At 50.1% G+C, this 13,399-nt stretch overlaps 1 protein-coding gene and 1 long non-coding RNA gene across 3 annotated transcripts in view; one reads left to right on the plus strand and one right to left on the minus strand.

The window, feature by feature from the left end:
• Positions 1 to 800: 800 nt before the first annotated feature.
• The window catches only part of GOLGB1 (golgin B1), a 71,458-nt gene continuing 58,859 nt past the window's right edge, over positions 801 to 13,399 (plus strand). Inside the window, exons 1-7 of one of the 2 annotated variants that reach the window (XM_081879563.1) lie at positions 801 to 919; positions 6,653 to 6,757; positions 8,339 to 8,491; positions 8,694 to 8,837; positions 9,689 to 9,808; positions 11,453 to 11,575; positions 11,760 to 11,873. In XM_081879563.1, coding sequence (XP_081735689.1) covers positions 6,668 to 6,757; positions 8,339 to 8,491; positions 8,694 to 8,837; positions 9,689 to 9,808; positions 11,453 to 11,575; positions 11,760 to 11,873 — 744 coding nt within the window. In that variant the 5' untranslated portion in view covers positions 801 to 919; positions 6,653 to 6,667. The remainder of the gene's footprint in view (positions 920 to 6,652; positions 6,758 to 8,338; positions 8,492 to 8,693; positions 8,838 to 9,688; positions 9,809 to 11,452; positions 11,576 to 11,759; positions 11,874 to 13,399) is intronic. The other variant, XM_081879562.1, reaches the window with a different exon arrangement.
• LOC309352075 overlaps positions 4,234 to 13,399 on the minus strand; it is a 73,297-nt gene continuing 64,131 nt past the window's right edge. Inside the window, exon 2 of the long non-coding RNA XR_014161088.1 lies at positions 4,234 to 4,290. This is a non-coding gene — a long non-coding RNA (uncharacterized lncRNA). The remainder of the gene's footprint in view (positions 4,291 to 13,399) is intronic.

The raw sequence follows: 13,399 nt of genomic DNA on the forward strand, positions 1-13,399 counted from the left end.
AATTTCGTCTGCAGTTCTTCTTTCGTTGGAATTTCTTCTTGTTTCCATTTCTGGGCTAATAATATTCTTGCCGCAGCGTAAAATGCTGTGCAATTTATTAGTTAATTGCTGTTAATTATTAACTGCCCTGGGACCCTGAAGGATGAAAGGTGATTTAAAGGTGAAGGTAATAAAAACAAAAGAATAATAATAAATCAACAGCAACAACAATTTATTTTGATATGAGGATAAGAAATTATTATTATTATTATTATTATTATTATTATCTAATTAATGGAATTTGAGTATAAATTTCACTTCAGAAATTGGCTCCTCGCAATTTCTTTTTAATTCTACCTCATTAATATTAAGCGCATAATAGTTAAACTGCAGGCCCTGACATATTAACATAAATTACCATATGCAAAACTATTTCCCCGCCCCTCGGAGGGGGCGTGGCTTCCTCGCGGGAAGTTTCCGGAGCGAAGCAGCGCCTGGAAAGACCGCCGCCGTCGGCCGCCCACCCTGATTGGCCTACAACTTCAGACCCGCCTCAGCATCTCGGCCGCTGATTGGTTCCCTGCGCCGGTGGAAGGGGGAGACCTCGCTTCCTGATTGGTTCCTTGCGTTTTGTTTTCGTGCGGCTCGCTTTGTGGGAAAGAGAGGGAGGAGGAGAAGAGAATCCCGCCCTGCTGATTGGCGGACGCGCAGGTGGCGCGACGCGGCTGCGCCGCCCGCGGCGTCACCCCGGCAACGGCCCAAGCCCTGCGCTACGGTTGGAGGGGCGCTGCGTCCGTCTAGGAGCTACCCGGGTTCTGATTGGACGAGAGGCGGGAGCTTGGAGGGAGCAACCCGGAAGCGCCGAGGGGGCAGAGACCAGGGCACTTCCGGTGCTGATGTGGCCGGAACCCGGAGAGGACGCGGGCCGAGGAGAAGAGCGGTGAGTCTGCTGCCGGGCCCGGCCAGGCAAGGCTAGGGAGCTCGGCCAGCCCTTGGGCTGCTCCTCCGGTGGGGGGGGGGAGGGAGGGAGGCGCGCAGGCAGAAGTTCCACCGGTGCAGCTCGACGGCCCTTGAACTTCGGCCTGCTGTGCGGCTGCTAAAATGGCATGGGGCGGCGGCGGCGGCGGCAGCTGCTTCTCCTCCTCCTCCTCTGTTGGAGGGAAGAAGGCAGAAGTCCAACAGGGTCAGCCTCAGGTCGTCAGCTGCTTCTCCTCCTCTGTTGGAGGGAAGAAGGCAGAAGTCCAACAGGGTCAGCCTCAGGTCGTCAGCTGCTTCTCCTCCTCCTCTGTTGAAGGGAAGGCGGCAGAAGTCCAACAGGGTCAGCCTCAGGTCGTCAGCTGCTTCTCCTCCTCCTCTTCTGTTGGAGGGAAGAAGGCAGAAGTCCAACAGGGTCAGCCTCAGGTCGTCAGCTGCTTCTCCTCCTCCTCTGTTGAAGGGAAGGCGGCAGAAGTCCAACAGGGTCAGCCTCAGGTCGTCAGCTGCTTCTCCTCCTCCTCTTCTGTTGGAGGGAAGAAGGCAGAAGTCCAACAGGGTCAGCCTCAGGTCGTCAGCTGCTTCTCCTCCTCCTCTGTTGAAGGGAAGGCGGCAGAAGTCCAACAGGGTCAGCCTCAGGTCGTCAGCTGATTCTCCTCCTCCTCTTCTGTTGGAGGGAAGAAGGCAGAAGTCCAACAGGGTCAGCCTCAGGTCGTCAGCTGCTTCTCCTCCTCCTCCTCTGTTGGAGGGAAGAAGGCAGAAGTCCAACAGGGTCAGCCTCAGGTCGTCAGCTGCTTCTCCTCCTCCTCCTCTGTTGGAGGGAAGAAGGCAGAAGTCCAACAGGGTCAGCCTCAGGTCGTCAGCTGCTTCTCCTCCTCCTCCTCTGTTGGAGGGAAGAAGGCAGAAGTCCAACAGGGTCAGCCTCAGGTCGTCAGCTGCTTCTCCTCCTCCTCCTCTGTTGGAGGGAAGAAGGCAGAAGTCCAACAGGGTCAGCCTCAGGTCGTCAGCTGCTTCTCCTCCTCTGTTGGAGGGAAGAAGGTAGAAGTCCAACAGGGTCAGCCTCAGGTCGTCAGCTGCTTCTCCTCCTCCTCCTCTGTTGGAGGGAAGAAGGCAGAAGTTCAACAGGGTCAGCCTCAGGTCGTCAGCTGCTTCTCCTCCTCCTCCTCTGTTGGAGGGAAGAAGGTAGAAGTCCAACAGGGTCAGCCTCAGGTCGTCAGCTGCTTCTCCTCCTCCTCTGTTGGAGGGAAGAAGGCAGAAGTCCAACAGGGTCAGCCTCAGGTCAGCCCAGGCATGGCTCAACCGGTAGAGCTCAAAAAACCGGGGTCGGAGTAGATGACCCTAGTGGTCCCTTCCAGCGCTACACTTCTGTAGACCTGTGGCATCCTCAGGCCAGCGTGGCTGCACCTGTTGAACCTCGGCTTGCTGAAGCTGGGAACGGAGGGGCAGGGCTGGGAAGCCGCTCTCTGGGGACCCCCCCACCCGGGAGCTGCCTTCTCAAAACGGCCCAGCCTGGCACGTCCCTTGCAGCAGATCCCTTCCTCTCTCCGGGCCAGGTTGCCATGAGCTCTGCATCCCTCTGCTCCTGTGTCTTTGACGGCGGCTTGATCACCCTTCTCTCTGCTCCGCTTGCAGGTGTCTGCCCATCAGGGCACAGGAGCGCCATTTGGGTCTCTGTTGCCTTGCAGGTGTTCTTTAAAGGCAGCCTCCTCTTCTCCGTCTCTGTCCCTTGGACTTCCCATAAGCCGGAAACTGTTGGCACCCTCCGCTTGCCTTGCAGCAAGGTTTACTACTACTACTACTAATAAAAAAAATATTATTTATAATCCTCTCATCTGGCTGGGTTTCCCCAGCCACTCTGGGCTGCTTCCAAGAAAATATTAAAATACAGTAGTCCATCAAACATTAAAAGCTTCCCTCAAGAGGGCTGCCTTCAGATGTCTTCTAAAAGTCTGGTAGTCGTTGTTCTAAGCAAGCTCTAGCTTAGGGCCCCACTCTCTTGGGGGCCCCCCCAAAATTAAAGAAAAACAACACCTGGATGTACATTTCCAAAATATAAGATAACAAATTAGTAAAATAACACCTACATACAGCAACAGTGTTTTGTGTTGTGTAGACTCCTATGATGCAAGTCATGGGCCCCGCCTGCTAGCCTGCTCCCCAAAATACCCCTGGTTTGCTCCTTTCTATATATAGGGTGCCTACATTCCGCATGGACTGGTTGCAGGGCCACATGTGCAAATGGCTTGAGACACCTACTGGGTCCATAAATGACCATATAGCACATATTCAACACAAAAAACAGCCACAATTTGTTGTGGACAACGGACAGCTGGATGTCTAAAGGGCCTCATTACCTTCAGTAGCTTAGGGCCTCATCAAACCAAAATCTGGCTCTGTCGCCACCCCTGCAGGTGCTCTTTAAAGGCAGCCTCCTCTTCTCAGGCTCTGCCCCTTCGAGTTCCCATAAGCTGGAAATTGTTGGTACCTCTGCTTGTCTTGCTGGTTCCAGTGCACCAATTCGACAGCTCTCATGTGACTTGGGGTTGCTTTCACACTGCATGGCATTAGCCTGGCTCTCAAGTAATGCACAAATGAGCAAATGTACTGGTTCCCTGAGAGCAGGTTACAGCATCCCTCCCTCACCTGGGGCTAAGCCAGGAGTGAAACTAGCCATGAGCTGTAACTGGGGTTTGCTCTTGGTTTACCACCCATGGTTCGTCTTAAGTCAAACCACAAAGCTGGGTTCACACATCATGCAGACCCAAACCACGGCTTAGCCTCTGATAGCGTTGCAGCAGCAGTACTAGGACCATCACTCCAGGAACCCGCACGTTTGCTTGCCTGCTCAAAGCCATGGCTTGGGTGAGCGTTATATGCAAACTGGGCAGCTACGTTTGAAACCAGGAAGTGGCTTAAATGTTCCTTAAGTTTGTAATCTTCCATTCTGTGCCAATGCAAACGAGGAGTGGGCTGTGGCCTCGGGTACTTTGGCAAGCTGGAATTAAGCAAGGCGTGTTTTGTTTTATTTACTTATAAAAATATAGAGCACTATTTCATTAAGAAAAAACTAAAAGCAGTTCACAACAGAAATAGCTAAAAACATGCGGTAAAAACGTACTAAAAAGTTAAAAACAGGCATCAGTTAACCAGTGTGGAAAGATGTATTCTTACTTATGCCATTTTTAAAAGGTGGGTTTTTGGGGGGAGGGTGGGTGTTATTGGGTTGTTTTTTTGATTATGTATATTGTGGTTTTATATTTTGATTTTATTCTGTGAACCACCCTGAGACCTCCGGGTATAGGACAGTGTATAAATTCAGTAGATAATAATAATACTTGCCTGCTGAATCTCTGTTAACAGAGTATTCCGCAATACTGGGTGGGTGACACTAAAAGGCATGATTTCTCATTATCAAGTGATCTTTCCTTGATAACAAGGCATAAACATTCTGGAAGAGCAGAAGCAGGTGCCTCGGGCTTATTACCTTAATTAACCTTCTGCAGAGGAGTTGCCCCAAGGAATCTGTTTGGGTTGCCACTCACCTGGCCTGATGAATCACCCTCGCTGCTTACTTGACTGAAGGGCTGCTTTGCAGAAGGCTCTGTGCTGGAAAACCACAGGTGTGCTGCCATGTGAGACAAAGAGGTATCTGATTCACCACCTCTAAGTGTAGCTTTCCTAGAGTGAAGTGCCGTAAAATGCAACATTTCCCAAGCATGCATTTGCTGTAATTCATACAACAGCCCAGTAAGGTTAGTCAGTATTATTATCCCCTTAATACAGGTAGCTGGGCAGTGATGTGGGGCAGAAAAGAAATCCCAGTGCTTGCTTTTTCTGTGGAAATTTTTCCAGTTTGTAAGTTCATTAGTAACAATCAATGGATGCTAATTTCAAATAAACATTAGACAAGTTTGGCAGTTTCAAGGTTTTGTAGTAAAAATGATGTGCTACGTTAGACCACTCTCTAGGGCAGGGGTAGGCAACCTAAGGCCCGGGGGTCAGATCTGGCCCAATCGCCTTCTAAATCCGGCCTGCGGACGGTCCGGGAATCAGCGTGTGTTTACATGAGTAGAATGTGTCCTTTTATTTAAAATGCATCTCTGGGTTATTTGTGGGGCATAGGAATTTGTTCATATTTCCCCCCCAAAATATAGTCTGGCGCACCACAAGGTCTGAGGGACAGTGGACTGGCCCATGGCTGAAAAAGGTTGCTGACCCCTGCTCTAGGGCTTCAGAACATTTCCTGGTGCAAATTTTACTCTATGCAAATCATTGTATTTTGCATAGGCAATTCTCTCCCTGCTTCCCGAAAACCCACATCAGGTTAGGTCCTGGGTTGCCCAAGGCGGCACTTGGTGAGTCATGGCAGACTTGGACCAGGGACCCGCTGATTCACAGCACAGTTTCTTGGCCACACTCATGCCAGTGAAGTCAAACAGAATTAACAGCTTCTGAGAAAGTGCTTGTTGCTCTCATGCTCAGCAGCCCCACCCAAAGCGCCCAAGGCAGTTGAGCAGGAAACTCTTATCGTCAATGTCCGGGTAGCCTTTTCTGACGTTCTGGCTGGTGTTTCAGTGTCCCCTCTGCTTCCAGCAAGTCAGTTGTGCGTATCTGACCTGGGCAAGAACACCATTTATTGGAAAGTCAGGAAACTGTTTTTATAAATAAAGGGTGAAGCAGCAGGAACAGGGAATCCCCTCCCTCCCACCGTTTAAAGGTACCTTGAAACGGCGGCGTTAGCTGGGGCCTTCCAATGCTGTTGGATTGCTGCTTCCATCACCCCTGGCCTTTCACAGTGGGTCTGATGGGAGTTAGATTCAGACAATGAAGGTTGTAAAACCTGTCAGGATGTTTGGTTTTGATTCTGCAGCACTTGAAATGTCCATGTTTTGACTGCTGTAGGGAAGCGGTGTGGGTGCTGAGAATGCAGGTGATGAGATCTGGGAATCTGTTCGCTCAGGGCCACTGCCTCTGCTCATCCTCCCTCTGCCTTGAGCAGTTTGGAGTTGCTATGGGGGTGCTTTCCCTTTCAGGGTTTCTTGGTTCTGGTGCAGCAAGTTCAGGCTTGAAAGTCCGTCTTTGGAACATCCCAAGCGTAGTGTGCATTCCTCACTCACACATTTCTGTTTTTAAAATAATTTGTGGCCCATGGTTTACCTGAAAGGATAAATAAAAGGATTTGATTCCTTTTTCAGCTTCTGCAAGCTTCCTAGCCTAGTTGCTTGGAGGTAACTCTGTAGGCTGCCAGGCAGGGGCCCATTTAGAAACCTGTGTGAAGAAAGGATCTAAGGAAATGTCCTTTACCCCATCTTCAGCTGTGAGGCACATTCCTGATTTCTGTAACCCAGTGAAGTGAATTTCCGGCTTCTGACCAAGGCAAACACTTGGCCTGAGGTGGGCGGGTTGTGTGTGTGTGTGTGTGTGTGTGTGTGTGTGTCATTCTGTTTCCACAGGGATGTTTCATCCTGGACAGCAGCAGATGGGGCTGTCCCTTATTCCATGCATGCTTGAGATGTCTGGAAGCTTGATTCTGTGCGTGGCCTTGGGCAATAAGCAAGTTCTTCCTTGCCTCTTTTGGCTTTTGCTACGACAGCATGGCGGAAGCACGTTCCCTGCGCAGCGACTAAACCTAGCCCCAAACCTTTCCCGTTTGTGTTTGTGCTGACATCCACTTTCTCCTCCTCCTTCTCTGTCCTGCAAGAGCTGGAGGCTCAAGATGCTGAGCCGCTTGTCGGGACTGGCCAACACTGTCCTGCAGGAGCTGTCAGGGGAAGGAGAGGCTGCGGAGGCTGCAGATCTGCCTGATGTAAGTAGCTTTTTCCCAGCCGAGGCCTGCTGCACAGTGGGTGTGGGGAAGGAAGGGTCTGCAGCATGCATGTGCTTCTCCCGAGTTGCCAGCTGGGCTAGGAGGTCCTGGCTGCACACAGGCAGCCGAAAACAAGGAGGGCATTTGTGCTCAAAGCCTGTGCCTTAAATTGTCTTGGAAACAGGCAGAAGACAGCATAAATACTGGTGATGAGATGCCTGCATTGTGGGGGATTGGACCAGATGACCCTTAAAGTCCCTTTCCATGCTACAGCTCTGTGATTCTATAATGACCTGCGCCATACACACTAATTCCGTGAGAAGATGAGCTGCCACCTTCTGCACTGGCTCCTGGCTCCTCCATAGAGACCGTGGGGCATTCATTAGTAGATAAGCCTCAGCTCCAAAGCCACCAGTCCGGAGGATCCCCACCCCCAGCTGTGTTTTCAGTCCTGCAGTCCAAGCAGTATCACACCATTTAGAGCAGCTTCACACATGCACGTTCACTGACTGCTTTCACACCCATTGTGTCCTTTAATTACCGATGGTCCACAGCTGAATACAGTGGTACCTCTGGATACGAACGGGATCCGTTCCGGAGCCCCGTTCGCATCCTGAAGTAAACGTAGCACGCGTCTGCGCATGTGCGGGTCATGTTTTGCCACTTCCGCGCATGCGCGTGATGTCATTTTTGAGTGTCTGCGCATGCGCGAGCAGCGAAACCCAGAAGTAACGTTCTCCATTACTTCTGGGTTGCCGCGGAGCGCAACCCGAAAATACTTAACCTGAAGCTACATCAGCCCGAGGTATGACTGTATGTGAATAGCGTCCTCTCAGAAGTGTGCCAATTGCGGCAGCCCACAAGTTCTGTCTGTGGTGCTTGGTTTGGGATGGCTCATTCATAGATGCCATCACCTGGCGACTGCTGCATGAAGTGGACATCTTTGTGTGAAGCAGCCCTTGATTTCTCAAAGCTGTTTCTGATTACTGCCCTCCGGGACTCTCAGGGCAAATCCACACCATACGTTTAAAACACGTCCAATGCACATTTAAGCCCATGACTACCTCCCCTCCCCACTGCCCAAAAATCCCAAGAACTGTAGTGTGTTAAGGGTGCTGGGCATCACAGCTTGGTGAGAGGGAACTATAATTCCCAGAGTTCTTTGGGGGAAGTCATGTGAAATGCCTATGGCAACATGAGAACAGGCCTTATCTGTGGTGGCTCCCCATTTGTGGAACGCTCTCCCCAGGAAGGCCCACCTGGCATCTTCATTACATATCCTTAAGTGCCAGGTGAAAACATTTCTCTTCAACCAGGCCTTTGGCTGATTAAAAGAGTGTATGGCTTTTTAAAAAATGTGTTTGGGTGGGGTTTTCTGGTATTATGTTATGTGTTTTGCGCTTTTATTCTGTAAACTGCCTTGTGATCTTTGGATGGAGGGCAGTATGTACATTTTATAAATAAAAAAAATAATAAGGTGCGGATCTTCCGCCGCCAGATGTTTAGTCCTAGGGATGAAGCCAGATGTTGGGTCCTTTGGCCATGGCGTTGTTACACAGAGTTCTTCTTGTTACCCCGCAGGGGCCGGTCCTGGAGCCCAGCCAGCAGAATGGGGAGGAGACGCCAGAGGACGTTCTGGAACGGCTGGGCCACATGGAGAGGCTGGTGGCGCAGCTGAAGGACCTGGTGCGTGAGAAGGATGCTCAGCTACAGCAGAAGGATGTCCTGCTACAGGTACCATTCCTCTGTGGGAGGCATCACTGCTCAACTCTTCCCTAACTGGGAACCTTTCGTCTGCTGCGACGCTTAAAATCGCAAAACCGAGATGGGGGTCAGGAGGCCATTGAGCCCAGCCTCTTGCCCCACTGCAGGGCCTTGGCTCATGTCAGCCTTTGAACATGCTGTCATTCCTGTATGTAAAAATTCCCTCCTCTAGGAAGAAAAGGAGGCTGCGGAAGCCAAGCTGCGGAAGCTGAAACTGCAGGCCAAAGCTAAGCTGGCATCTCAGAGCAAGCGCCTCGAGCAACTTTCAGAACAGGGAGCAGCATCTCTCGCAACGGACCCTCTTTCTTCCACAAAGGTGAGACTAGCCAGCCTCCTGGTCCAGAATGCTTATTCTGCTTTCTATATGGCACACCTTTTTATTTCTGGACCTCACCTGCCCTCTGTACTCTCAGAAGCCATTCTTTGCCCTGGGAAGTAGCTCAGCCACACAGCCGGTTGCTGAAACACTTTTGTCCCTATTCGCTGCTTGTGTCTCTTGTCTGCTAAGCCGCGGTGGACGCTAGTGAGCTGCATGGACCTGAGATCCTCCCACATTGCCATGAAGTCCTTGCTTAGGTCCCCTCTGGCTTCTGATGTGCCTCCCCAGGTACCTCTCAACAAACTCCTCTCCCCAGCAGTGAGAACTCGTAGCATGCCTCTTTTCACATCTAGAAAGCTTTAGCTACAAGATTAAATTACGAAGAGCCCAGGGAAAACCATGTTAGTGTCCTTTTTTAAAAAAATTTATATTATTAATTTTCCAATAAAAAACACCAAGTTAACATATCCAACTATAATCCAATTAAAACAAAAGCTAAAATAAAAAAAGGCCAAGTTATAATCCAAATTGTATTTGTTTATTTTTTGGGGCTCCGCATAGTCTGGACCTCTGAAGCACATCTTCAAATCTGCCTCTCCTCGTTGTTTCCATATCTTCCACATCCCGATTTTAACGCTTTAAAGTTCTCCGTCCCTGGCTCTACGATTCTCAATCATGTCAGATATCATATATCCTTTCAAAGCCATGTTTGTGTTCTAATGAAGCTAATGCGTTAAAAAATACTCAGAAGTGTTTGGCCAGTGGGTTGACCGAACCTCCTCTTTCCCAGTCAGAAGTATGCTGTTCACAGATCACTCCCTTTCAGTAACTTGCTGCCTCCTTTTCAGAGTGACCAAGGGATGCGTGATGAGCGGGAAGAGGAGACCAAGCTTCTGCAAAGGCGGTGTCAGGAGCTGCAGGAAGAGCTGGAGGCAAAAACAAGAAGTCTGGAGGAAGCACAGGCCCAGGTAGGGAGGAAACAACAACAACAACAACAATTATTTATACCCTGCCTATCTGGCTGGGTTTCCCTAGCAACTCTGGGTGGCTCCCAACAGAATATTAAAAACCACGATCAGACATCAAACATCAGGAGGAGATTGTGAAGGCTTTTTGTAATACAGTGGTACCTCAGGTTAAGAACTTAATTAGTTCCTGAGGTCCATTCTTAACCTGAAACTGCTCTTAACCTGAGGCACCACCTTAGCTAATGGGGCCTCCCGCTGCTGCTGCGCGATTTCTGTTCTCATCCTGAAGCAAAATTCTTAAGCAAAGGTACTATTTCTGGGTTAGCAGAGTCTGTAACCTGAAGCGTCTGTAACCTGAGGTACCACTGTATCTTAGTCGCTTCTTTTGGCATTCTGGGACTTGTTTGAGCAAGGGCAGAATTTGGAATTGCGGCATAGAGGTTAGAGAATTGGGCTAGGACCTAAGAGACCAGGGTTCAAATCCCATGAAGCTCACCGTGTTGCCTTGGGAGTCAGTCATTCCTCTCAGCCTAACCTACCTCACAGGGTTGTTGTGGTGGTTAAATGAGGAGGGAGAGAACCATGTACGCCACCTTGAGCTCCTTGCAGAAAAAGGTGAGATGTAAATGCAATAAATAAATAAATGGAACTCTCTGTACATTGAGTTGGGTCGTGGCCACCTCCTGCCACTGGCTTCTCGGCAGCTTATTCTGAGATGCGTTCAAAGGTAATGCCTCAGCGCATTGAACAGCACAGACATAAGGAGATACTTCTTCAAATGGCACATAGTTTAACTATTGAACTCCCATCTGCAGGAGGCGATGGTGGTCATCAACTTGGATGACTGTTGGAGAGGATTCGGCGATTCGAATCCCCGCGACGGGGTGAGCTCCTGTTGCTCGGTCCCTGCTCCTGCCAACCTAGCAGTTCAAAAGCATGTCAGAGTGCAAGTAGATAAATAGGTACCACTCCGGCGGGAAGGTAAATGGTGTTTCCATGCACTCTGGTTTCCATCACGGTGTCCCTTTGTGCCAGAAGTGGTTTAGTGATGCTGGCCACATGACCTGGAAAGCTGTCTGCGGACAAATGCCAGCTCCCTTGGCCTGAAAGCGGAAGAAGCACCACAACCCCAGAGTCATTCGCGACTGGACTTTACTGTCCAGGGGTCCTTTACCTTAACCTTAGGCCTCGTCAAAGTGCAAGTAGATAAATAGGTACCTCTCTGGCGGGAAGGTAAATGGCGTTTCCGTGCGCTGCTCTGGTTTGCCAGAAACGGCTTAGTCATGCTGGCCACATGACCAGCTCCCTCGGCCAATAAAGTGAGATGAGCGCTGCAACCCCAGAGTCGGCCACGACTGGGCCTAACGGTCAGGAGTCCCTTTACCTTTACTAGCTACAAAGGCTATGTTCACTATTGGAGGGAGTTAGCCTCTGAACGCCAGTTTCCGAGGGATCACAAGCGGGGAGGATAATTTTGTTGCCTGATAATTTTCAGGTCCTGTCTGTGGGCTTCCCATAGACAGGTTGCTGGACTCGATTTAAAATACTAATATGAGTTTCTTCGCTCCTTGAAAACCCTTTTTGATTCCCAAGGCACAGGGCATTCCTGCTAGCAGCTTTTAAACTTGTGTATTCTGTTGGCAGCTCAGCGCTCTGCAAGAGGAGGTTCAGAAGAAGGACTCTCTCCTCAAGGAACAGGCCCACCAGCACCAGGCTGAATTGCACCAGCTAGCCGCCCGTTCGGACCTGGAAGCGGAAATGCAGCAGGTGTGTTGGCAGAGGTTTGGGGGTGAGGGGTGAGATACGCGCTCCAATCTGGGCCAGTAAAAGGGATTGGAGGGCTCAGACAAGGAGAGCCAGAGACAAAGAAGTCCGCAGGTGAAAGGTCCGTGCTGTGATCTCTGGATTTGTGCCTCTGAGCCTGGCAAAACTCGTGTTCTCTCTGTCTCAGAACCTGCGGCTGTTGCAACGGAAGCTGGAGGAGCAGGAGGCAGCCTTGCTGGGGCGGACGCAGGTGGTGGAATTGTTGCAGCAGGAGCTGAACATTACTGAAGAGCAGAAACAGGTACTCACATTCAGGACGATAAGAGCTGGAAGGGGCCAGAAGCTTCCACTCCCTTTGCTGCAAAACAGGACTGACCCCCCATCAACTCTTCCCATCCTTTGGCTGTTGGCGGATGGTACCACTAAACCTGGAGCCCAGTGTGTGACAAGCTGTGTTGCAGCACGTTCTGGCCCAGGGGTCAGCAAACTTTTTCAGCAGAGGGCCGGTCCACTGTCCCTCAGACCTTGTGGGGGGGCCGGACTATTTTTTTTTGGGGGGGGGGAATGAACAAATTCCAATGCCCCACAAATAACCCAGAGATGCATTTTAAATAAAAGAAACACATTCTACGCATGTAAAAACACCAGGCAGGCCCCACGAATAACCCAGAGATGCATTTTAAATAAAAAGGCACATTCTACTCATGTAAAAACACCCTGATTCCCGGACCATCTGCGGGCCGGATTGAGAAGGCAATTGGGCCGGATCCGGCCCCCGGGCCTTAGTTTGTCTACCCATGTTCTAGCCAATTGTCCACAGAGCAAATACCGTATTTTCCGTGTATAACACTCCTATTTTTGGGGGAGGGGATTGAGCAGAGTTGTTGAGCTTTTTTGCAGGGGGGGGGGGACCGCCGCAACTCACTCTGCAGCCACCTCCATCGATCGTTTGAACGCACACCGCCAACAACCTGCATGCACACTAGATGCAACCGCAGCTGATTGCATACACACCTCGCCACAACCGTAAATAGAATGCACAATTACCACAGCCAATCATCAGCAGGCCTTGCCACAGCAACCAATCACACGCCCATTCGGCGCTGCCAGTCTCCTCCTCCTGGCTGCTGCCACCAATCGCACGTCCTCCCTCTGCTATCCGTGTATAAGACGGCCCACAATTTTTGCCTGTTGTTTCTAAGGAAAACCATCTTCTACACGGGAAAATACGGTAGTCACAGCATATCAGCATTTCAGGGAAGTCACATACATCAGCGTAAAGGAGGAGACTTCCCCCCTCCAGGGGGAGAATTCTCTATAGACTGTTCACAATGTCTCTGTGACATTCAATTCTGCAGTACAATACAATCGCATCTTACTACAGTGGTACCTCAGTTCTCAAACGTCTCCGTTGACGAATGTTTCGGAACCCGAATGCCAAAAACATGGTAGTAAATGCTTCCGTTTTTGAACGGCTTCTGCTGCGTGTTTTTCAATTTTCTCAGTGGAATTCGCCAGTTGCCCTTTGTGCCTCGGTTTTCGAACATTTCGGAAGTCGAACGGTCTTCTGAAATGGATAACGTTCTAGAACCGAGGTACCAATGTATTATTATTCAATTTGTATGCCACCCTCCGTCTGTAGGTCTCAGGGCAGTTCATAGCATAAAAATACAAGATGAAACACAAAATGCACAACAAGAAATTCACAAACCAATAACTCCCCTTCCACAAACATATTGAAAAGGATATAGGATGTCAAACAGCCAAAGGCCTGATTAAAGAGGAACTTCTTTGCCTGGAGCCTAAAGGTGCATAATGAAGGCAACA

Source organism: Podarcis erhardii, assembly GCF_964252035.2.
Source record: "Podarcis erhardii genome assembly, chromosome: 10".
Lineage (NCBI taxonomy): Eukaryota > Metazoa > Chordata > Lepidosauria > Squamata > Lacertidae > Podarcis > Podarcis erhardii.